Below are 26,001 nucleotides of genomic sequence, written 5' to 3'. Positions count from 1 at the left end.
GAGATTGCATGGAGATAAAACGGAATTGTAAAAAAAATCTCTCACTTAATAATTATATGGATTCTTTTGTACTGATGATTTATGCGAAAGTTATTCTACCCACCTCATTCCTAGTATAGATATTTCTATATCAGACACAGCCCATTTCAATTTCCACATATACATATTTATGTATAAGACACTCCTAAATACTTACATAATTGTTCTAAAAACATCTCTAATGACATTATGTTTTATAATTGTACTGTTAAAATATAGCATATACATGCTTTTTATTTTTTTCAATGATATATTACAAAATATACCAAGTTCATTTTTTAAATTTGGTATCAAAAATGTAATTGGCATATTGTGATATTGGATTCCGCTATGATAAAGTTTGTGGAGTACACCATTGTTTGATAACTTCTATAAATTATTAGAATTTTGCTATTTAATATTTAAATCATTTTAATAATATTTTTTATAATTTATCAATGTTATTTTTAACCCATATCACTGGAGAGATATTTATAATTGAAAAACTTATATCAATATCAAAATATAAAAATGCCAATCATAAAAAAAATTTGTAGTTGAAAATGCTTTAAGTAATCTTTGATCCTTTTTTTTTTTTTTTCGAAAATAAATATTCCAAGACCAACTATATACACGTGAACCCACAAACTTCTATGGTATATCAACATACACATTAAATTAAGGTCATGTGAACTTGTATGGTATATTAATATACACATTAAACTAAGCTCGTGTTGGCATATGAGAAATTTTATGAGAGAAATATACACTACATAAAAAATTAATTATTGATTCTGGATAATAATTGCTCTTTCTTTTTTTTTTCTTTTTTTTTTTCCCTCTTTGTTTTACTTTTTTTATTTAAAAACCGGGAGTGGCGTTATTGCCACGATTTAAAAGGTTTCATCCACGGGCTATTTCACACTATGAATTATACCCTTCCAAACTTTGGGATACTAAAAACCTAGTTTTTGAGGGCAAAACAATGAATATCCTTACACAGTATTCCTTCCCACCACTGCCAAAGCAATGCACTTATCTCACAACTACTTCTACAGCAATACACAGTACACTCATCTCACAATAACTTCATATCCTCATTTTTATGAAGTGGGTCAGGTCAAGATAGTGAGAAGATGAAGATGATCCTGCGAGAGAGAAAAATGTAGGAGACATGGGATTGTAAATCAAACGGTCAAGAAGGGCAAGTAGATTCTGAATCTATGATAGAGTATAGGAATAATGAAATATAAAATATGGGTGAGAAGAAGAGAGTATATTGTTAAAGGAAGAAGAAGAGGCTTTGCAAATTTCCTAGTTACTGGATGCAAATAGAAGTAGACCTAGACATTGAAATATTAAAAGTAATCTAGAGCTATGGGTGGGCACGGTTCGGTTTGGATCAGTTTTACTCGAAAATTCCAATCGAACCGATCATTTGGTTATCCACATAATTTAACCCAAACCAATCCGATGAGAAGTGGAAACTCGATATTTAACCGAGTAAATGGGTCAGTTTGGTTCGGGTTCAGGCTTGTCGGTTTGGGCTTATCATTGGGCCTCTGATTTTAGGCTTGATTTCATATTAGTGGGCCTAAGCTTATCTTTTGGTCTATAATTTTCGGTCTATTTTTTAATAGATGGGGTTAGGCCTATTTTTGGGCCTACAATTTTGGGCCTACTTTCATACCTATACCTATCTCATCCAATTTTTTAGGTATGAAATGGCCAACTTTTAGATATGAAATGGGGCAGCTTTTTTTTTGAATGGGCAATCTTGAACCTTTTTGGTTTTTGACCTAATAAACAACTTACATTTTTTATACATAAACAAATAAACAAAATTACATAAAAAAAAATTACATTTCTATTTACAGCTGCATCTCTCTCAAGTATAATAAATTATAAATAATCAAATATAAGCATTTAACAAAATATTACAGGCTTACAAGTTACAATACAGATACAAATTTAAAATACTAATGTAATGTTTAATAATACAAATACAAATTGATCAAGAATTCAACATATATCAAAGGGAAAATTGAAAATTAAGAAATGCAATGCCACTGCTAGTCTGCCATTGCCACGGCCAAAAAAAAGAATCAGAAATGGAAACACAAAATGCAAATATCAAAATAACAAATTAGAATTCCAAAGTGCCATTGTCACTACCATTCCAACAGCCACTACCATTCTCATGTTGCCACTACCAAACCCTTCAAAAATCCAAAGCCACTCTTCTATTACCATTGCCATTGCCAAAGCCTCCACTGCCATTGTTACAAAGCCTACAATCATAAAGGAAACCAAATAAATTAAACCAATACAATATTAGTTTAATAATGTGATAATTATTAAGAAATAAAAAATAAAACAAAAAGAGTTACTTTCATCATTATCAAAAGCTTTCAAGTTTCAAGTCCATCCACTCCACAATGCACAATCAATCCTTTTTGTTGCTGCTATCCGGAGTTGCTACTATTGTTTGGCTTTGGCATGTCTTGGAGTGACACCAAACAGAACCAAATGTCATAAAAGCATTCAAAAATAACATGATTTGCATATAAACAAACAATAATTGCAGTTGCATATTACATTACATGTATCTAAACTTTCATAATACGTTATCTCTTCCAAAAAAATCTATCCAAACTTGGAGAAGCATTAAGCTAATTTTGACAACATATCAAAGTCTCCACCATTTTAGCAGTCAAAGAGCTCCTAAAAGGATCAAGTATCTTGCCTCCAGTACTAAAAGCACTCTCGGAAGCCACAGTGGAAACTTGAATGGCGTATACATCCTTTACAATCTTCTCTAACACAGGGTATTTCTCTCCATTAACCCTCCACCAATTTAGAATATCAAAATCCTTATTTAAACCAGATTCACAATAGTCGGCCAGATACTTATCAACATCATTTTTAATCTCCTGACATTGGCTTTGTTCTCTCTTCTTTAAATAAGCAATCTAAACCTGGTCATCATAGTTGATCTGTTCTAATCCACTGCTGTTACTATCTAAACTAGTTCCACAAGACTCAACACCAATGGAAGATTGGCAACAATTGTCTGAATCCATTTCTTTTTCATTATATCAATTATACAACCTCATTAAAGTATTTTTCAAACCATTTATCAATTCAGTAACTATGCTTTCCTCATTGTCATAAAGCATCCCATAGCTAAATGACACATAATCTAACATATATTTTGGATCAAGCATTGCTGCAACTAGAAGCAATTTATTGACATTTCCCATGGAACCCCAATATTTATTATACTTTTCTCTCATTTTCCTTGCCATAACACACAACCGATCATCCTCACTAACACACAAGACATCCAATTGTTTTTGTATGGAAGAAACTTGATTGAAGTATATGTTGGAGGTAACATGTAAAGAGGCACTAAATTTAAGAGTCACATCATAAAAGCCTTTAAGAAATTGGCTAAAAACTTTGGCATCATCCCAATGCCAAGCTAAAGGAGGTCCAACCTTCTTTCTACCACTATCATCCTCTCCAAAATAAGAAGCATAATGTCCATCTTCCTCCTCCATTCTCTCAAAGGCTTTTTGAAATTTCAAAGCCGACTCTAACATTAAGTATGTGGAGTTCCATCTAGTTGGAACATCCAAATATACTAAAGCTTTGGTATCAATTTTCTCTTAACTTATACACTCTTTAAATTTTTACAATCAAGAAGGAGATGATCTAATATATCTCACAGCATTACGAATGCTAACAATTGAGTTATCTAATTCTTTCAAATCCTCACACACAATCAAGTTCACAATGTGTGCATTACATTGAATATGCAAAAAATCAGCATCCAATACACAACTTTTCCAATGTACCATTTTCCTCTTAAGTTATGCAATTACATTATTGTTTGCACTTGCATTATCAAGGGTTATTGTGAATACTTTTTCAATACCCCAATCATGCAAACAAACCTCAATTAGCTTTCCAATTGCCTCTCCTTTATGATTAGAAACCACACAAAAACTTAAAATTCTTTTATGTAACATCCAATCATCATCAACATAATGGGCATTCAATGACATATAACAAACATTTTGAATAGAAGTCCATGTATCAGTTATAAAACTGACTTTTTGTTGCTTTACAACAAACATTGATCTTAAATCCAACTTCTCATCCAAGTACAATTGATAAATATCCCTCACAATGGTTCTTCTAGATGGGGGATAAAACTTAGGACATGTAACACTACAAACGTGTCTAAACCCACGGGCTTCTACAAAACTAAAAGGCAACTCATCCAATATTATCATTTTGGCACATGTCATCCTACATGCCTCTTTGTTGAAAATTGTGGCTACCAAATTATTACCACTACCATCGGAATTCCTACAAAAAATTAAGATCTTTTGCCTCTTTTCATCGACTTTATAAGGATTTTTCAAACATTGCTTCAAATGGTTCCTTAAGGTACTAGTTCCACACTTCTTAGAACCACATGCATAATTCTTATGGCAGTATATGCATTCACATTTACGATCATCAGGATCACTATCTTCTATTTTAACAAAGTGATCCCATATATCACTTGCTGGCCTAGAATGTTTTTTTTTTCCCTAATGGAGGTCGTGGAGGTAATGTCAATTTGGCATCAGACAATGTAGGTTTTGACAATGGTTGTGATTGACTCTGACCTATTGGGGTTTAAAAGGAATGTGCATTAACTGATAATGGGGAATCTGGGTCCATATCAAGCATATCTAGGACACTGCTTACATAAGAGGAAACAAACAAAAACAAGACAACAATTACACTACAATTTAAGGTCACAAACTCCACAATCTCAATCCAATTAAATTATAATAAATTTAACAGCAATGTCAAAAATGTGGATCCATCTGTTTCAAATACATATATCGGCTACAATGCAATGAAATGGAATAAAAGAGAGACAATTTTAAAGCTTTGAAAAAATTGTTGTCTCTTAGACTCCTATTACTCAATAATGCTTAGCAATTAGAAATTGCACTAAAAAAAACCGTCTCTCTTTTAAAAATTGTTGTCTCTTAGACTTCTAGTACTCAAAAAATTCCACAATATTCAGAAATTACACAATATTCAACAATTCCACAAAAATTACAAATTAAATAGCAATTTACAAATTTCAAAGTCACAAAGACTCTAAAATGTAAACTAACCATTTTAAAATTGCACAATTCCAACTATAAACATGCAAATAACTTGCTTAAACAGTTCTAAATTCAACTTCAGTTCCATAATATTCCACAATATTCAGAAATTGCAAAATATTTCACAATTCCACAAAAACTACAAATTTAAACAGCAATTTCAAAATTCAAAGTCATGAAGACTCTGAAATGAAAGCTAACCTTTTTAAAATTCAATTTTAGGAATTCAAAATCACAAAAACTTTGAAATGTAAGCTAACCTGTTTAAAATTACAGTTTCAAAAATTTTGGAATCACAAAGACTCCGAAATGCAAGCAATCTCACGATTTAAATTCTTCATAAAAATAGAGTTTCAAAGACAATTTGGAGATACAATTCACAATTCAGCATTTTAACAACATATGAACTCTCACACTAAAACTACTTTAAAACCATATGAGCTGTCATAATTAAACTATTTTAGAAGCAATTTAACATTTTATAGATACAATTCAGTTCTGAAAGAAACATACTACGATACAATAGTTCACAGAGACAATTCAGCCATACTTTATCCATCCACAACCACAACCAGTGAGAGTTTGAGAGAACAGAACAACTTACCGTTATCGTAGCTTTAAGCACAGAGCCACACACGAGAACAACACAGCCACGACCATGAGCCACGGAGTTGCCTCACTTTTGAACGATCAATTTTCTCAAAAATTAAAATCCAACATTCAGTAAACATTAAACAATTAATATTTGAGATTTGAGATCATCAAAGAAAAATATATAATTTTGAAATAGTGATTTTGTACAAATTAACTAAAAGGGAAAAAAAAAAAAAAAGGAGGGGGGGGGGGAAATGGAAATTTGTAAAATTACCTGAAAATTAATGTGGTGGTTGATGACAAGATGATGGGAATCAAGGCTATTGATGGTCTCATAGCCACCAGCCCACTGCAAAGTAACGGTGAGAGCTAGGGTTTTAATATAGATCTAGAGTTTCGGTTAGCCAACCTGAGAATGGATAGATTGGAGAGTGAGAAAGTGAGAGTGAGAGTAAAAAAGATAGAGAGATTGAATTTTAGAGCAAAAGATAGAGATAGAGAGAGTGAGAGGTCTGATTGAGATGGTGAAATTGTGAGAGATTGGGAGTGAGTGAGAGAATGGAAGAAAGAGATTACCTTCGTCGAAAAGATGGTGGGGGACCGAAGGAGATGCTTGTTGATAGTCGCTGGTGAGTGGTGACCGAGAGTGACAGTGTTTCAAATAGTTAGGGTTCCAAAGAGCTGAACCCTATTTTCTTTTTTTTCTTTTTTTTTTTTCTTTTTTCAAAGACAAAGAGTGAAAGAGGAGGGGGAGAGAATGAGATCGAATGAGAGAGGTCCGAGAGTGAGAGAAAGAGTTTTTTTTTTTTTTGGTTAAATCAATTATTATAATATAATAATGTAGTTATATATTTTTTCATAATAATTAAACATCCGGTTCGGTTCGGACAGTTTGAGCATATCTCAGTATTTAACCCGACAATCGAATCGAATCGTTTCTTCTTTTGTAGCAGACAAACTGAACCGCCCAATCGATCTGATCCGTGCGTATTCGATTCCATCGGGTTTACCAATCCGGTCGGTTTCACCGGTTATTTGCCCAATCCTATCTAGAGCTTCTAAAAGATATTGATTAGTTTTAAGAGATCCATAATTGAAATAAAAGATTGCTACTCTGTTTCATCTAATCAGTTTTTTTAGGATTTTTTTGTTTATTTTCTTTGCAATTTTGATTTACTAATACTCTAGAACAATGGTTTTTTTTATTTTCCTCTAAAAATTATTTCCATTTTACTGTAATTTACAAAGAATTGGTTAAAGAAATTCTGGTTTAGAGGTAGAATAACAATTTTTTTATTTTTCTATTTTATATCTATCCTTTCGAGGGGTTTAAGGGCCGCGTGGCTGAAGGGTACGATAGGTAATTGCCGTGGAAAGAGCTTTTCCTCCGGTGACAATAACATCTCCCAAAAACGGGAATGTCATTTTCTATTATCAAAATATTCAAAATGAGTCCTTAAATACCAAGCTTAATTATTTACTGTTTTTTTCTGCCTGCATTGCACCTAGTCAATGAGTAACAAGTCGAAAAGGACAGAAAACAAGAAAATAAAACTTCAACAACTACGAATTTAATTAAAATGACAGTGCAAAGTATACATATGTTGAATTTTTCAGTGGAAGCGAGACCAACTTAGCTGAAAAACTAGGCCAGTCATGTGGAAGCACGTGGGAGTATGTTGGATGGATGAGTTAGTTATGTTGACTCCTTGAATCTGACCCCGGAGCAGTTTAATGGTAGGTAGATGAATGATGATGAACTCTAGAAACGACCCGTCGGTATGGAGCTAACATATTTCAGTGGCCTAACATGTGTGGTCTGCGCCAATCAGCGTTTCCCCTCAATATATCACCAACGTCCATCACTACCAATTTTTAAGCCTTAATCACTACACCCTTTATGCCCTCTTTTGATCAGTTCCAATTTTAATAAAATATATTCTTAAAATTAATTACACCAAATAAGAAAGATATTTGAAAATTTTGTTTAGCTTGGAATGAGATAATTCCATAAAATATTACCTTTGTAATTATCGTATTAGAATATTTTCAATAGTTATTTTTTTTTAAATTTATATGGTATTGATTTTGAAAAGTATTCATATTTATATGATATTTTTTTTTTATTTAATAGATAATATTTTAGATAATTTCTCTTTAATGGGTTTTGTTTAAAATGTCGTTAAATACTAATGTGGAATTTTGTATTTTAAAATTATATCGAATTTAGAAAATCAAAAACTCATTCTGAAATTTTTTCTTTTAACAAAAATCAATAAAAATAAATAAAATGCTGACTCAGTATGTCTAATAGAACTTCTAGAATTAGATAGTGTCCTTCACAGTGTCTATTTCTTTTGTTGTCATATCAGTTTGACAGAACTAATGCACAGAACTATTGGAGAAATTTTTTTAAAAATCTTATCTATTTATCTAATGTGACAAACAATTTTTAAATAAATAGAAAACTATTAGAAATGCTCTTAGTTAGCAATAATGATTTACTTATACTAATTCATTAAGTTATTTTAGTGAAAAAAAAAACAATAATTATACAATAATAAAATAAAATAAAAAAAGAAAATAAGACTACACGCTTAGATGGGTCAACACCAATCAATAATTAAACACACCATACTTGCATTATTTTGGCACTAAATTGCAAATAATTATGATTTCAAAAGTTTTATTTGCCAAAAAGAAAGAGTTTATTTTGATTTGGTAAAATTATTAAAAATACATTTTTAAATCCTTAGTTTAACTAGGTCTAAGGAATTCTTTTTTTCTTTTCTATTTTTCGTTAAGAATGTATTGGAAAAAAATTAAAAAGGTTTATTTTTTATTTTTTTCAAAGGTTTTTAATTTTTTATTGTGTGACTGATCGATACCTACAAAAAAGTGGATGTATTTAAAGCCCGGTTGGGAATAATTTTATCTCATTTACCTTTATCTTTATTATATGTCATCATATTATCACATTCCTGTTTTTTGGTAGATAACATATTATTACCTTCCTATTAAATAAACAACTATTAAAAAATAAAAAATAAAAAGGGCAGAGTACATTGCATCTCTATCAAGGTTAAAGAGGAAACCATAAAAAATAATAATAATAAAATAAATAAATAAATAAAGGAACGCATTTCCATAAACATGTTGAGACCCGTTGGATCATTATCGGATCATTGATGATGATTGATTAATCAAATCCCTCTCCGTCTGTTAGAAAGAGAAAAAAGAACGAGGGCGAGGCTAGATTACGCCTGCTATGCGCAATGCGCACAGCTGAATCGAAGAGTTAACTAGACCAAAATACAGTGAAAGCTGCGTATTGAATACCGTTTCTGTGTTTTTGATTTCTCTATCCAATCCATACGCTGCTGTTTATTCAGTTGGGAATTCTAATCCTTACCCAGCACTTTCTCGAGAAAGTTTGGATTTTACGAGAGAACAAACAGTATCTGGAGGGAACAAATTATTAAAAAATGGAATGAAATAGGGGTCTTGGATTCTCACATGACATTCCTATTTCATGTGACAACTTAATGACGATCACAAGCATATGCTGTCCCTCTCGAGACTCATGGAATCGAACAATGGACCGTTGCTACCGCATAGTTCCTTGTCTTTCAGATCCCGGTACGCATAATTTTGATTATCTTTCAAATTTTTTATTTTGATTTTTTTTTTGAAATTTTTCATCGATTTGGTCGCTGAGAAAACTCGAGGGAGTGAAAGAAAATTGACGAGGAATGTTAATATTGTTCACCATTATCATGTTGTTCTTGGTTATTTAGTTGTATGCATCTCAATCGAACTGAGGATTTTCTGGGGTAGTGAATAATTTCATACTTGCGATGAAAAAGTTGGATTTTTTTCCTTTTTTTTTAATTTATTTATTTATGGAAAACAGTGCTTGAACTGTTTAGTTTTTATATCTTTTGGTGTTTAGTGTTTTCCACTTGATGGGTTTTGATTTTTGGTACGTGGGTTTCAGCTCGAAGATCTGCCTTGGGTTTGAAATTTGCTTTGATGATGCTTCATCTGATATATGGGGGTGTTCTTTTTTTATTTGATGGAGATTTGATAGAGAAAACTAAAACAGAACCATGGTATGTCAACCGCCTCCATATCCCCTTTTGAAAATTTTGTCAAATAAAAATTGCAAGTTGCAGTGGAAGAACTAACATAAATTTAAATGCATTATTATCTCATATTACTTAATGACTATTTCAAAACTATAACCGTCTCTGATATGGAATTGATGAAAAATGTAACTCAATGAGTTAATGCTCTTTCAGCTATGACAGAATTTGTGATTTTTGAAATTGAATGACTTCTGTTTCTTCAAATGGTCAGCTGATCATATTTTAGAAGGTCTGCTAAAGTTTTCCACTCTCCTTATAATTTCCTCTCTCTTTATGCTCCTTTTCAGGTACACTGCTATATATTTGCTTCTTTTTGTTTCCACGTTGATTCAATACTTTATTACCTCCGGTTCATCTCCCGGGTAAATGTCAATGCTTTCGTATTGGTTGGGACTATAATGCATGTAGTTGGTACTCCCATTTAAGCCGTATGTGAATTCTTATTTCTTTTTATTTTTTATTTTCAGTTATGTCCTTGATGCAATGAGGGCTGTCAATGAATCAAATACAATATTTAGGAGGACTTCAGTTGCCTCAAAGTAAGCATTAGTTTCCTTTTCTTTGTCCGCTTGCATGAGATTCAGCATTATGAATAAGGATCTTGCAATAGTTAGTGTTTATTAATACTATGATGCATCTTACTGCAATATTTAAATTTATAATGTTGAAGCAAAGACAGCCTGCTTCAAGCAAAAATGGAAGTGTGGTTGTGACTATGGACTCCGGTCAGTCTGGAAGAAGTGTTCTAGGAAGTACTGCAACTTCTTGGACAAAGCTGGTGATGGACTTGCACCCTCCTGGAACATCTGTTAGGTAGGTAACCATTTGATAAATAGTCTGAAAAGTCTGTTTTGGTATTACTTCAAGCAATATTGGTATGCTAACACTAATATGTGTGAACTAGCACATGTACATCTTGTTCTTTTTCGATGGATGTTGATTTTACTAAGACTTCCTTTGAAAAAAAAAAAAAAAAAAAAAAAAAGAGAGAGAGAGAGAGAGCAAGATTATGCCAAGGTTTTTAATTGTTCCAACAAGTTTTCTGTTTTCATATTGATATTAATATTGCAATTTAGATATTATGTATTTAATGGGTGCGAAATTTACATGGCCAGACTAAATTTGGTGGGATTATGCCTTGAGACATGGTGGTTATTTTATCTTGTATAGGATTTTGAAATAAGTTGGTAAAGTTCCCTGCACCTAAATTATAAGTATCAACTGAGAAGGGGCTCAAGATTGTCCCAATAGTGGGTTATACAATATCTCTGTTCCATTTGACATCTAGAGACTTGTGGTCTGGTTCAAGTTTGCTTCTCTAATATACTAATGGAACAAATATAGAGACTGACACGAGATGAGATGTTATGATCATAAGTTGCATTGCTTCCATGTCTCTCAATTGAGATATTTCTATATTACTTGGGACTAGTTGAACATTCTCCCAGATTTTGTAATTTTTTGTTTTTTGCTTTTTTTTTTGGGCTCTCATCCTAGTTTTATATATTATAAAAGAAATTGGTTCTAGGTGCTTCACGGTAACCAATGTATTTAACTTGGAAGTTTATTCCAATTTTAGTGCAAGACCTTTCGATTTCAACATATTATAACCAAGTTCTTTAGAAGATCTGAAAACTTAGAAATACTTGGTATATAAAAATATTGCTACTTACAGCTTTCTTTTGTTTCTTGCAGAAGTTTGAGTTGCTCCTACTGTAACGTTGAACAGGTAATTAGAACATCTCATTCTGGTTAACTTGATTTGAGATTGATTTGTGCTTTCATTCCATAGGAAATGCTACCTTCTTATCTTCTTGTTTTATAAAGCAAATGATCTCAATTTGTAGTTGTCTTTCTAAGCTATATGGCATCAAATTAGATTTTACTAAGCAAGTAGGGATGTTGGCAGATGCTCTTCTAGAACACCTGACTTAGGCTAGATGAACTTCTTGCACTGTTAATAATCTGAGCAAACGAGTGAAACAGAAACAAATTTTTTAGAATCCTTTTGTCTAGGATCAACAGCATAATTTATTTTTATGCTAATTGGATAAGGTTCTTTAAAAATTTCCTCATTTTATAAGAGTTGGACACAGGAATAGTCAAAGTTATATGCTGTCTGAATATAAGGTTCCACTTCTCAAGATACTCCGTCCTACTCAGTACTCACAATGCTTCTCATAGAGATCCTGCTTTTTCCTGCTCTGCCAGGCTTGTACATCGTAATTGTAGCATACAATGTTTCCAATTCATTAAGTCACTGAAATGAAGTGTATTTATTTATTTATTTTGGGTTAGTATCCTATAGTTTTGTTGTTCAATGCTACTATGATGATTTATTATTTTCGGTTAATGCAAATTTTGAAGATTATGTATTCTGCTTCTGTCACATTTGCAGCCTCCACGAGCTAAGCATTGTCATGATTGTGATAAATGTGTCCTTCAGTTTGATCATCATTGCGTTTGGCTTGGTACATGCATTGGCCAGGGTAATCATTGTAAATTTTGGTGAGTTTATTATCTTATGATACATCAATATACAATGGTGCAAGCAGATTATGATATGATAATGAAATAATCATATTTTTTTCATTCTAATTTGCATTCTTGAGTTTTGATGTCAGACAGAAGGCAAATATTCTGTGTTATGTTTTTGTAGGATGGAGATATCATATGCTTATCATGTTCAAGAATTCATATATTTCAATTGACTTTAGCTGTCTTTAGAAGAATAATCTCCATGTGTTAAATACTTTTGTTTTAATTCTATGATAGTATAAGCTGTTGGAATTCAATCAAGTATTTGAATGATACTTTCTTACAGCATTCCATTCAGATTTTGTTTGAATCACTATGGTTGTCGAATGGTCTTATAATTCTTAGTGTGAGATGCTAAGGTCATTGGTAGTTTAATTTAGATCTGCAATATTACAGGTACCTGTTGAAATTGATGGTGATATTTTGTATAAAGGCCTATACTTCAACCTGTTCAATAAACTGCCTAGTTGCAAATTTAATATCCTATTGAAGAACCTTTTCCTTGAATTTTGTCAAAATATCTTAGGTGGTATATCTGTGAAGAGACAGCTTTATGCCTCTGGACTGGAATCTTGTACATCACCTACCTGAAGACAAACATATCAAGGGCTTGGTATGTTTAATTTGAAATTTATATTCTTTATAGGGCTTGGTAAAAATTTTATCTTCAAAGCAGTAGATAAAAGAAATAGAAGATATAGCAATTAATGTTTAAATTCGGGTGGGGCCTAGGGTTTTTACTTGGAAATAATTCCATTGCTATAAAAAAATTTAATCAAATCTAATTATGGAGCCTGAATGATGATATTCTCAGGTGGAAGAGTGCAATCATGATATTGTTGTTGGTTATTCTGTCAATTTCCCTGATCTTTCTGCTTCTCCTGCTACTATTTCATAGGTAAAATTGTTTATATTCCATATTAAATTTACACTTTTTTAGATACATTACATTTCTGCCTGCCTCGTGATCATATTCTGAGAATTTGGTAAATTATAATGAGTAATTCTTCCTTAAATTTTCTCTCACACATTTTCCTGTGGTTAATACTTTATATGGCTTACCTGAAGGCGAACAATCAAGAAATAAAATGTCATCATCTAGCGCCCATGACTATTAAGTGTTTCAAATTTTTAAACTTTTGGCTGCAGCTATCTTGTCCTTACGAACCAAACTACCTTTGAGCTCGTACGGCGTAGACGCATCCCCTACCTTCGGTTAGTTATTTCCTATTTAATTTTTGAAACTAGTTTTCTTTTATGATAAAAGACAGTCTATTATTTACTTCTAAACTTTAATATCACTTCACTTTACTTGGATTATGAACTTCGTTTATTTTTTGTTGCACCACTACAGCGGAATTCCGGAGAGGGTGTATCCTTTTAGTAAAGGAATATGCAAAAACTTGTACAACTTCTGCTGTGTACGAGGTAATGAATACAGTTTGGAAGCTCTGCCTACAGCTCAGGAACTCGAAGAAAAATCGAGACCCTACACATGTTTAGATGTCATAACCTGTCGTTGTTGCTGAAATTCTGTGCCTTGTACCATTAATTTGTCAAATTTTGGCAACTAAATTTAATTTGGAAAGTGTGCATGTTTAGCCATTTGTTTAAATAGCCGTTGGACATGGCATTAGAGGAAGCAGAGGGTTAAATTGGAGCTGTTTGCGGTTCTTATTTGTGGGTCATTTAGGATTTAGGCAATTAGGTCCTCATAGAATTGGTTTGTGATTGATTATGTGATATTTTTGGGGGATGAATAGTTAATATTTATGTATTCTAGTTTATATATATATATATAGATATATATATGCCCACTACCAAGGAATCCTATAAATTATCTAATTGGTTCCATAAGTATTTATGAATAATATTTTCACAATCAGTTTTTAAGTGAACTTCTATAATATGTATTATTATTATTTTTTTTTGGGTCAGGGATTACAAATATTCTAAATTAGAGGTGAGATGGATTTCATACGGTTCTGGTGGAACCCAAGACTTGAAGGATGAATCTAGGACCTGAAGTGCATTTTTAGTAGTTTTACCACTAGGCTAAATTGACAAGTACCTCTTTAATTTGTATATTTAAAGAGAGCTCTTATATATAAGAAGACTGTGTTCTGCTAGATCTTAAGTTGATATATGTTGATGTAAGTTGTATACATTTATATGATGTTATCCGCAAAATAAACAGAAAATTCTAAAAGGACCACCTTTGAAATAGATGTTTCGGTATAAGCTCCTTTTCAAGCTTCTTGCATATGGTGGTATAGTTTTTACAATTAGAGCAGCCATTTTAGAGCTAAATCTTTTGCTGATAAATCTACAAAATTTTAAGGGGAGATGTGTGGAGATTAAAAATAGTGGCCTTGCTTCCCTGACATATATAACACATTAAAATTTGAAAGAGTTATATGCATGAAAGCTTAATACATTACATGTATTTAATCATTTATTATGTCAAAATTTAAATAAGAAATAGAACTATGATTAGGAAAAAAATATATATATAAATATTTAGGTATTTAGAAAAACAAAAAAAATCATTTCAAATTTTATTATTTTGTTGAAATATATCTTACAAATTAGAATAACAAAATATTTTAGGCTGAGGAAAATTATAGTTTCAATGTTTTCCAGACTGAAATATTATGATTTGGTATAAATTTAATAAAATGGGAAAGAAAATTAAAATTAATTTATTTTACTTTCCAATTTATGACTTGGTTTTGGTACAATTTTAATCATTAAATCTATTATGGATAGATGGCATAAAATGCTTACAATTAACAAAGAAACTTCGTAACTATTGAATTGTGGTTTTAATCGGCTAATCCCAGTGCATATTAAACAGCATCGTTTTAATTTGGAAAAGAAATATAAAACAATAACTGGAATAATTTAAACAAATTTGGAAAAGAAACATAAAAAATAGTAGAAACGATTTGAGTGAAAATGCTTTTTTTTTTTTTTTTTTGAATGAAAGCTTGTTACATGACATTGCAACTAAGATTCCATACATTTAAACTTTCTATAATTTCTATAAATTATTACATTACAAAGATCCAAAATATATATATATATATATATATATCTATATATATATATATATATCTATATATATATATATATATCTATATATATATTTATATATGTATATATAGAACAATGTTACCCTTTCCCTTGAAAACCAAGCAACACAGGACAAAAAAAAAAAAAAAACAAAAACAAAAAAAACAAAACAAAACTTACAAAAAAGAAAAAATAATAAAAAAGCAAAACAAGGATTTTAAGTACTAAATAATTTGTTTTCTTTGTTGTGGTATTAATGGGGCTTGAAGAAGCTGACTTCAATACCGGTGTCAATGATAACATAGATACCGGCGGCGATTAAGATGGCACTGAGGCCCATGCCCAAAAGACCGAGGAACCAGTTGAGCCACCACATTGGGCTGTAGGTTTTGGGCTTCTTGATCTTGAGCCACATGAAACAAGGGTAGGCCATGGGGACAGGCAATGCGATCCCTCCAACCAAACCAGCAATGCTTCCCAAGAAAGGAATGGCAATGCCGAAGAAGAAGCAGCTGAAGCCAAACACAGCCCTGGTTACGGCTCTCAGCCACCATGGCAATGGCTTCTTAAACCTGCTGGTGTACTTGGACTCTATGTGGTCGAACATCGGCATGGCATAAATTTGGAAGGAACTCAAGGCGTTAACAACCACGAACAAGCATGTCATACCAATCACAAAACTTGACACGTTACCCGCTTGAAATCGGAAGAAAGCTTGTAGCATTCCTCCTGATGGTATCTGTCAAAATATATATATACAAATGATTTTAATTAATTAAATGCATTAATTATAATCTTAATAATTAACGAATTAAATTAGGTTACTAAAGGGGGTTGGGTGGTGGGGGGTTTAATTGGGTAGTTACCATGTGGCCATAAGCCCAATAGCCTCCAATAGCAATGGGGAATAAACAAGCTGCTATGATGGTGTATGAAACCTTCACTCCCTGCCACATTGGCACACGTGATGGATGCTTCTCACTTGATGGCATGGTCGCCTGCAATTGCAAATTCATACATATTAGTTATTTAGTTCTGTTAATTTTAAAACCAAATTATGTTATTTTATAATTACCATCAGTAATAATTAATGTTTTTCTTTTATTTATTTATTTATTATTATTTTTTATTTTTTTGTATATAGAAAATATGAGAGTCTAAAGTCTAATTCTTGTGTCTGATTTTGACTGTAGAACTAGCTAATAAGATTCCAACTTAACAAGTATGAACATGTTGCTGTGGTCAAATATGCTAATTTAAAGCTAGTAAATGGTAAAATTATTAAATATTTTGACTTTCATACGTCTAGTTTGCAATTTTGTTAAGGCTACAACTAATTGTTGTTTTCTGATGACCAAAAAACAGAGACTAATTTATTGCTTTCTGTTATAATATTTGAAATTTCGAGACCATGTGGTTGATTCCATAATTCAATACAAAAAAGTCAGACTTTATTTTCAAGCTTCATGGCTCATGCTCCTTTAATATACGCCGCCCCTTATGACTTTTACGAGTTGAAAATCCCATAAGTCGATATATATATATATATATATTTAACAAATAAAATGAAAAAAAAAATGAAAAACAATAATTTGTAAAAATTAAGGGAGCTAATTATATTGACAAACCTGAATCTCAAGGATAAGATTGTGGCCTCTAAAAGCGAAAGCAATAATCCCAAGCGCATTAAGCACACTGAAAATCTGTTCAATCTGAGTTCCAGCCTTGATAGGATTATAGGAAACCCCAGGAAGCCTTCCCTCAGCAACAGACACACCCCAAATGATGGTACAGTACCCAACTGCGGTGATAGCACCCACCAATGATATTCCGGCGATGGAATTCAAGTTAGGCAGCTGAGATAGTACCACAGCGGCACATGTAAACACCAAGTACCATTCTATGGCAGTCAGTTGCTTGGCGCATTCGGGCCCACATACAGTCTGAAAGAAAGTCTTGGCCGTTGATCCACCAATGATGATCAGAGCCACACACGTACCTCCTGATAGGTACATGATCGGGAACACAGCTAGCCAATTTGCTGCTCTTTCACCTGTATGAGAATATTGCCAAATCATTGAAATTATTAAGTTATGATAATTTGACCCGATATTTAGAGAAATACATATAAATGAAAATTATGGAATAAATTGTTAATATTGGTCGTCGTACCGAAGGTGAAACCGAAGAGTTGGAGGTATCTGTTGTATCTGATTCCAGTTTCGACAGATTCATGGAGTTGAATGAGTATCCATAAGGTATATAGCTGCCATATGAAGCCGAGTGTGAAGGTGATTACTCCCCATGACCTGGAAAATCAATCATATAGATATAGATCCAGTTAATATATGGAAAAATAGTATTAAACTTATTATGGAAATGAGTCTAATTTGGTGGTAAAGGGTTTATAGTTATAATTACCAGCCAAGAATTGTGAGGGCCACAGGAAGTACGAGAGCCTGAATACCAATACCAGAGCAAAGAGTGTGAAAAGCGGCATAGTATTTGTTACCATTTCTAGACTCCGTGATGGGTAACCAAGCGTCCTGAGGATCAAACCTTGTGGCTCTCAGAGCCTTCCTTACAGGGCTACCCAAGGGAGTCATAAACCTTGGAGTCAGAGATGTCAGTGGTGTTCTTGGTGTCTTTGGGGTCTTGCTCTTGGGAGCACCTTCACCACCTTGCTCACCACTAAGGAGCGGTGACCTAGTCATGGATGCCGAATGATACTGAGACGGTGGACATGACACCGGAGGTTTGTCTGCCGGCCTTGGCGTTATCGGAGCCGAACTAATCTCATTTGGGGTACTCATGATTTTCTCTGTAATTAAGGTATGAGAAGGGAATGGGGTTAGTTCTTGGTGAGCTTCTTGCTCTCAAGTCTAACTCCCTCTATGCCTTGCTCTGGACTCCGGCATACCAGTTCATTTATATATATAGTTGGGTGTGTTTTCAAAGTGAGAAGGTACGTAGAAACGGATGTGGGGTTCAAGGAAATTAAATGCAAGTAGGTAATAGAATTGAGAAAAACAGGTTATGGGGGGATGGCGCTTTGGACTCTAAAGTTGTTTTTAGACAGCTTTTTATGACCAAAACTGAGAGTTAACTAATTAATTGGAACAAATAAAGGAAATTTTTTTGATGGACAATATTGGCGGCTAGTCCATATCTTCTTTCTTGTGTTTGAATTATTGAGGAATTTATGAGTTTAGAAAAAGCTTTATTGTTACAATTTGTTGCTTGGATTATGCTAATTTTATATTTTTAAAACTATGTAGCATATTCTGGAGAGACTTGGTCAACATAATACTCCTAATAAGAAGTGGCTTTCGCAGACCTAATTAATTAATTATGTGATTTCACCCGCAACTACCATACACGTGACATTTTGGAAATGTTTAAAAATAATAGGAAAATGGCAAAAGAATATGCACTGTTTACTACGATGTGAACATTACTTTAAAATATATGTTCTTTGTATAGATTGGTGGGTCCTAAATATGATAGGGATATGACAATATATATATATATATATATATATGTTATAGGTATGAGAGAAATCGGTGGCCTGGATTTTAGATAGTGTTAATATCATGTGGTAAATTTTACCAGCAAATTTAAAAGTTTGAACTTCTAGAACGATTAGCCGTAGCGTCATGCAGGGGAAAGGCGTACTTATCATGTCAACAAATAAATATTTTTGGGTCGATAGTCAACAAATAAACTGTTTTCTTCTTTAAAAAAACATGTAGTATAGCAATGATGTATTATTAAAACTACTTAAATTCTACAATGATGTATTATTAAAACTATTAAAATTCTTCTCCTATTTTATTTAAGATTGAAATATATTACGGTTGAATAGAAAATAACTATAAATATTACGACCTTCATTTATCAACCTACGGGCACACTCATGGTCTATATATAGAAATATGTATATATATATCATATAGATACATACATATTTGAAACTGAGTTCCAAGTTTGACCCCCGAAATAATCCAACTAAAATGCTGAACAAGATATAATTTCCAACGCCGTGGGCTTGAAAAAAGTCTTCTATCTTCAGAAGTCAAAAGTGTACACCCAAATCCAGAAGCAACCAAAATAGTCGTACTCATACCCAAAATCACTCTATTTCTTCATTCAGGTTTGGTTTTCTATTGTTGAATCACACCCTGTATTTTCCCATGGTAAACTAGACAAAATAACATATTTACTATATATGTTTCATGCAACACTACATAAAACAATACTCTCTCACCGTGTTCATCTGAATCAAACAGGCCAACAAGATTTATACAAAACATTCAAAACTTCAAGCTTCGTAATTTGTGATATTTTTTGGCTTTAAACCGATTAGCAGACAATCCACCACCATGATGCACAAAGGATCCAATTTTTGCTAGGTTCATGATTTTCGATGCTTGAGAGCTTCAAAACGTGCAGCAAGTGCATCATAATCTGGCAGTTTCGGATGAACACGAATGGATGGATCATTCTTAGCATCAGAAGATGGTAATGGAGGCAGATTCCTTTCAGGTTGTGGACAAAAGCCAACGGGAGGTGTCTCCATTTCTATTTCTTCATCACAATCTGACTCATCAAACTTTATATCAGAATGTGAAGATTGGACATTGTCGCTGTGTCTCCTGTAAAATTTTCCGTCACCTAAATCAACTGTCTCCCCATTGCGTGCATAATGAGACCTATCAAAACTCTGCAATTCATATGTCCTTTCTGGAGCTTTAGATTGATGATCCTTAGTCTGGAAGTCAACTGGTGGACCATCTGGCATGAATGGACCAGTCCTGGAGCCACTAGAATGGTCTTCATATCCAAAATTGACGTTTGAAGTACTGAATTTGTCACTAAAACAGGGTGGTGCATGAGGAGATGTCTGATTCACGTCTTTGTTAGCCCAATAGGCAGCAGCTTGTGCGGCAGCAATTGCATCATCAGCACATTTTGCAGCTGCTTCAGCAGCTGATGCTGAGTCTACAAAATGCATATTGCCCCTTTCTCCGCCACTCATTCTCCTGTGTTAAACACCATTTAAAAAAAAGGTTTAAAAAAAAAAAATTGCACGGATAGTCTAAATCATTTGAATTGAAATTACAACAAGATGAATATAAATGCCTAAGTTACCTAGTAGTTGGCGTATTAACCTCAACAGGTGGCTGGATTGGCACTGGCTTCACAGGTAAGCTGGCAGCACTAACAAAAGCTTTTGGTCCTTCCTGATGAAAACGGAGTACTTAGATTTTAAAGGCAAACAGATATCATATCTCAAATATCTGTTTTTGAGTGTGTGAGTAGGTGTGTGTATGTATGTGAGAGAGAGAGAGAGAGAGAGAGCGAGAGAGAGAACAAACTATAAGCTTTTCTGCAGGCTTGAGAAGTTCCTTTTCAGTTTCTGTTGTGTCCCAGTCAATCTGGTATTCCTTGGCTATTTCTTTCATGATTTTCAATTTCACTTCGCCACTAGGGGTTCTAACAGACAGCTTGTCAATAAGCTATAAGAACAAATAAACACTGAATAATTATTCAAAGAAACTGTAATATGACCAAGAAAATAACAAATCTCGATAAGTTCATGCGGTATATACATTGAGGAGTGATACAGAATGATCTCAAGGAAAGAAGGTCAACTGAATTTTTCAACTCTAAAGAGAAAACCTTTGACAATTACTGATATATCTTACCATACGGTTCACACCACAGTTGGGTCTTAGATCAGCAGCTGCAGATACAAAATCTCTTCCATATTTCTTCTCAAAGATGTCCCTAAGTGCTACCAGTTCTGGAATTTCCGAGCACCTTAGGGCTGCAAAAATTAAACTAGAAATCCCTTCTTTTAGATCAGCTGGGCATTCTCTGCAACAAATTGGATAGCAAATACATATCAGATAAAAGATCTTCGTAACACAAGGTAATGCAATAAAAGCCAACAATTTTTTCACCTTTGCTTCGCAATGATTGAAAGTCTAGCCACAACTAAATCACAAAATAGCTCAAGGAACTCATTGGCAGCCAAGACATTCTGTTCACGAATGACATGCTCGACCTGCATAACCATAAACTCTCATTTGTAAGTTCACCACTTGGTAATGTTCAATGAGCAAGATGGACACTAGTTTGGAAGAGCTAATATAAATTATAATCATTCATGAATCAAGAAATCAAATAGATATCTCATTGGTATACTCATTCTATTCCAAGGTTATATCAATTACATAAATCAAACACGACCTAAAAGAACGCCAGCTGGAAAGGAGACAGAAACCCAATATGCGAACTAAAATAGGGAAAAAAGCTAGATCAGTGAATATGTACTGTGAAAATTATAGTTGCACTTCGGAGAACAATGAGCTGAAAACAATGCTTAAAATCAAAGTTCAACCAAGCCAGATATCATCATTTTCCAGTCCAACCAACACAGTACAGAAAATTAATTCACAAATGTAGATAATAATAGATCAACGAAGAATATTAAAAGAAGGAAAAAAAAAAATGATAACTACCCGGATACGAGCGGTGGCGTCTTGACCAGATTGGAGGAGCAAGGCAACGTCACGCCTCATTTGCTTCACGACCACCTCTCTCTTATTCCTCAGCAGCTTTATCCTAGCCACCGCCATTTTCGCCGCTGTTTTACTGTTTTTACCCTTTAAATTTTCAGTTACAGCAAGACAAAAAAAACAAAAGAGAAGAAGAAATCCCCGTGTAAATTCAGCGACTTTAACCTACTCTGTTTGGTTATTGAGAAAATGCAACGACATAAAGAATTAACGATAACAATTTTAAAACTTGGTGTCATCTGGGTCTAATACAACAAGAACAAAGAGATCCCCAAACCCATCAGTATTAAGTAACTCTAATTACCCACATTTTCTCAGTAACCAACCCAACTACTAAGATTCCTGATGGAATAGAATAAAACCCAAAAAAGGGTATAACTTTCTTTCAAGAAAAGAGAAAATGAAATTGGAAGATTAAAAGGCAAGGAAAAAAGCGTACCATTTGGAGGCATTGAAGCCCCTGCGGAAAAGAGAGAGACCGAGCTTCATGAGCTTCCTGGTGTGGGTTGTAGCAACCGCGGCGACGGTCATGATCGAGTGTGGAATGAGACTGAAGCAAAGCTGTGGGTCGGGGTTTATGGGGGTATTTGCAACGGTCTCCCAGGTTGGAACTTAGAAAGAAAATAAAGATCCCTTTTAGGGTTTTTTATTTTTTTATTTTTTCGGCCAAAGGAAACTCTTTCGTAATGTTGATCGAACGGTCCAAAGGAGAGCTTTGGCGCCGACCACAGCTGGATTTCTTGAATCTTGGTGGATATCTTGTTCTGTAGAAAGTGGGCGAACTAGCCGTTAGCTCATTTGACACGTGAGATGGCCGGATCGTGTAGAGTGCAACGGGAGTCCAAGAATCCAATGCAAATTATGTAATAGCTCTTTAAAAATAAAAATAAAAGGAAGAAAAAAGAAAAAGATAAAATGGTTTTTTTTTACTTTTGGTAAAGAAAATGAATTTGATATGTACTTTTTTTTTTTTTTTCCTACACTTACTTCTCAAGTTATAATTTCTTTTATAGTTTTTCTGATAACCAAAATCAAAATAATAATAAGTAGCTAAAGAATACTTCATTCTAATATATATATATATATATATATATAAATTATATAAATTACTTCATTCTCAGTGTTCATTACATTAGAAATCATACATGTTTATAGTTTTAAGCTAATGCAGTAATTTTAAAACAGGTTTTATAAATCTGATGATGTTTTTTTCTTAAGATGATGAATTTTTTATTTATTTATTTATTTTTTATTTTGGCAACAATGAAAGAATGAGTTTTAATTCAAAGATTTGGGAAACCAATTCAATTGTTCTACTACTAGATTTTTTTTTTCTTTGGACAAATATTCTACAACAAGTTTGCAATTAAAGTGGCAAAAAGAGAAGACACCGGGACAAAGAGGAGCAAGTAACAGCAAAAGAATTCAACTAAAATTTCGGTTCAAATTATATTCCAATTTTGCACCATACATTTTATATATGCACATAAAATTGTTAATTTCCAGACTATTAGCAATTAGTGAACAAAAACCATGTATAATGCCAGAATCCTCTAAAATTCGGATACCCTCAAGCAATTAATTTTATGATAAATTTTGAAGTAAATAACCCCTCCTAGTGTGAAAGTATATTCAACAGAGCCACTCTGTTATGGATCAAGAGCCTAAACAAACTCTCCAACCCATTTTCTAGGCCTTCAATGCCAAAATCCAAAGCCTCCAACTTTTTCTGTGCAGATTCAAACTTCTCATCTTGACCATCTTCGCTCGAATTTTGCAGGGACAAGTTGCTTAGAGCAACATCTACGCTTTCCAACTCATTCATGCTTTTCTGTTCTTCACACACTATCCCTTTATGCACCATCATTGAAACCAAAGACCACTTGCTCTGCTTCGGTTTCAACAATGGCGTCGACAGGAACAAGAAAAACGACCGGAAAATTGTGCCGGAGATGAAACTTGACTCTCTCAGTACTCTAACCACAGCACTCAAATGGGTATCTAGATCAAGAGGAAAAGTCCCATATTTGCTCTCTATTTGCTTCAGAGAAGTAAGAGACTGCCCAATTTCCTTCTTCATCTTTTTTCTAAACGAAAAGTAAGAAGCGACGTCGCTTTCAATGTTGGAATCTCCAACCTTTCTTCTTCGAAGTGCCGATTGAAGCTCTCTAACACTTTCTTTCATGGCCAAAACATCATCTCTTATTTTGCTGCAAACATCCAAGTACCTCAGCGAGCTATCCAACAAATCGTTTACCAATTTCTCGTTTTGATCTTGGGCTGCTAAAGCTTGTCGTGTCGATGGCAAATTCAGAAGCTCCTCGATGCAACTATACAACTCTTTGAGACCAGATAGTCCGAAGCAAATAGTTTCTGCTTTTGATGAAGAAGTTTCTTGGCTAGCTTTGAGCTTGTTAAGCTCTTCTTCAACTCTCTGTGTGCTTGGATGAGATCTGGCTGGGAAGCTAATAGATCTAGAATTGTATTTAGAAGAAGATTTTGGTGAAAATGCTATCATTGTTGGTCTTTTCATAACTGGCAAAAAAAAGAAGAAAAAAAAAGGAGGTTTTCAATTCGGGGGTTTTCGATTTGAACAAGTTCTAAAGCCAAAAGAGTAGCAATTTATACTTCCAAAATGAAAGGGGGCCAAAAGAATCTTTAGCTTATGGGAATGTGATAAATATGTAGCTGCAGTGTGGGCTTTTCAATGGCGAAGATTATGCTGTCACGTCTTCACCCAACTAAACTCATAAAGACTAGCTCCAATTATACAAAAAAAAGATTGTTGTTATTCGATGTGGGGTCTTTATCTCAAAAATTGGGGTCCCTAACTAAGAAAAAAATAAACCAGATTCATTTGGCGTTTCTCTAACTTTCTCTTCCTTTGATGAACCACCGCCACCGCCAAAATACACATACCAATGTCAAACTTCGTGGAAATTGGTTGCCAATTAATAAGGGTGGCCGCCCCAAAGTTCTTTGGATATGGAAAGCTTTGATTCTAGAACTCAAAATCTTTTAAGAGATGGGGAAAATCTTGTTTTTAATTAATTTCCGAATGCGGATGGAAATGGGGTTTGGCAATGAAAATGGCAGAAAATATGTTAATAATTATAATTGCACGAGTGCCATGTTTTGGGTATGTTCCCTTTGTAGCTTGCAATTCCTGCCAAAATCCAAATATTATCTAATGTAAGATATTTTAGTAGTTGATTATGTTTTCTTAATTTTAATTAAGAGCCACAAATTTCATATGTTCTAGACTTGCTAATCCGTGTATCCTACCACGGCATTTGACCTTCATCTTCTAAAATATATGGAGTGTAAGGTGCGTGTGCATGGTGGTTGATATATAATGTGTATATATATATATATATGTACCATGCATTGATATCTAATATGTATGCTTTTTCAAAGACTTTATAAAACTCGTGGATTATACTAGATTCCTGTTTAATATGGTTTATAACAAACAGTAACGATTTAAATTCTTAAATTAACCAAAAATAATATTTTTACCACAAAATATGTCTTTACCAAGGATTATAACTTATGTTTGGAATGCATAATTGAACTGGATTGGAAACTTGTCATGGCTTGCTTCATGATATTAGACTGAGAAATTCCAATTTAAAAACAATAAATAATTATGATTAAAGGGAAGGAGATTAACCCATGGAGTGAGAAAGAAAAGTCTACGAGCGGCTAATTTTTTTTATTTTTTTTTCATAATTAAAATAAAATGATCAGCTTTTCATGGAGATATGGAGTGCCTTTTCATTGCTTGGGAAAGAAGCAAAGGAAAAAGATTAATATTTCATAGAGATCACATCTATCAAGGTCACTTTAATGTAGGGTTTATAAACA

General features: G+C 33.3%; 4 protein-coding genes and 1 long non-coding RNA gene across 6 annotated transcripts; 1 reads left to right on the top strand and 4 right to left on the bottom strand.

Annotated features, from left to right (window-relative positions):
* Positions 1 to 1,902: 1,902 nt before the first annotated feature.
* On the bottom strand, positions 1,903 to 5,893 carry LOC112490014 (uncharacterized). The gene is made up of 3 exons (XR_007242648.2): positions 5,800 to 5,893; positions 2,409 to 2,521; positions 1,903 to 2,309 (listed from the first exon to the last, which is right to left on the bottom strand). It is a non-coding gene; the product is annotated as an uncharacterized LOC112490014 (long non-coding RNA).
* Positions 5,894 to 8,962: 3,069 nt separating this feature from the next.
* LOC107406068 (protein S-acyltransferase 10) lies at positions 8,963 to 14,299 on the top strand. 2 transcript variants are annotated; one of them, XM_016013159.4, is made up of 11 exons: positions 8,964 to 9,428; positions 9,787 to 9,901; positions 10,225 to 10,299; positions 10,405 to 10,476; positions 10,613 to 10,750; positions 11,633 to 11,666; positions 12,336 to 12,445; positions 13,002 to 13,088; positions 13,290 to 13,373; positions 13,625 to 13,690; positions 13,830 to 14,299. In XM_016013159.4, the coding sequence occupies exons 1-11, from the start codon at positions 9,335 to 9,337 to the stop codon at positions 14,002 to 14,004; spliced, it is 1,050 nt and encodes a 349-aa protein (XP_015868645.3). In that variant the 5' UTR covers positions 8,964 to 9,334; the 3' UTR covers positions 14,005 to 14,299. The 2 variants fall into 2 exon arrangements, with proteins under 2 accessions (XP_048335687.2, XP_015868645.3); XM_048479730.2 differs by lacking the exon at positions 9,787 to 9,901 and having other exon boundaries at positions 8,963 to 9,428.
* A 1,466-nt stretch (positions 14,300 to 15,765) lies between these two features.
* Positions 15,766 to 18,602, bottom strand: LOC107424292 (lysine histidine transporter-like 8). The gene is made up of 5 exons (XM_048479625.2): positions 17,972 to 18,602; positions 17,723 to 17,859; positions 17,179 to 17,603; positions 16,417 to 16,548; positions 15,766 to 16,289 (listed from the first exon to the last, which is right to left on the bottom strand). Exons 1-5 carry the CDS (start codon positions 18,361 to 18,363, stop codon positions 15,804 to 15,806), a joined length of 1,572 nt encoding a protein of 523 aa, XP_048335582.2. The 5' UTR covers positions 18,364 to 18,602; the 3' UTR covers positions 15,766 to 15,803.
* An 874-nt stretch (positions 18,603 to 19,476) lies between these two features.
* LOC107424351 (uncharacterized) lies at positions 19,477 to 22,984 on the bottom strand. Its single transcript, XM_016034135.4, has 7 exons — positions 22,574 to 22,984; positions 22,078 to 22,210; positions 21,517 to 21,620; positions 21,259 to 21,430; positions 20,929 to 21,069; positions 20,702 to 20,793; positions 19,477 to 20,592 (listed from the first exon to the last, which is right to left on the bottom strand). The coding sequence occupies exons 1-7, from the start codon at positions 22,663 to 22,665 to the stop codon at positions 19,965 to 19,967; spliced, it is 1,362 nt and encodes a 453-aa protein (XP_015889621.3). The 5' UTR covers positions 22,666 to 22,984; the 3' UTR covers positions 19,477 to 19,964.
* Positions 22,985 to 23,558: 574 nt separating this feature from the next.
* Positions 23,559 to 24,895, bottom strand: LOC107424316 (uncharacterized). Its single transcript, XM_016034082.4, has one exon. The coding sequence runs from the start codon at positions 24,665 to 24,667 to the stop codon at positions 23,750 to 23,752; it is 918 nt and encodes a 305-aa protein (XP_015889568.2). The 5' UTR covers positions 24,668 to 24,895; the 3' UTR covers positions 23,559 to 23,749.
* Positions 24,896 to 26,001: the final 1,106 nt, after the last annotated feature.

The sequence above is a fragment of the Ziziphus jujuba genome, chromosome 7 (assembly GCF_031755915.1).
Source record: "Ziziphus jujuba cultivar Dongzao chromosome 7, ASM3175591v1".
Lineage (NCBI taxonomy): Eukaryota > Viridiplantae > Streptophyta > Magnoliopsida > Rosales > Rhamnaceae > Ziziphus > Ziziphus jujuba.
Note: the sequence above shows the minus strand (reverse complement) of the source record. Positions and strands in the feature narration are given on the sequence as shown.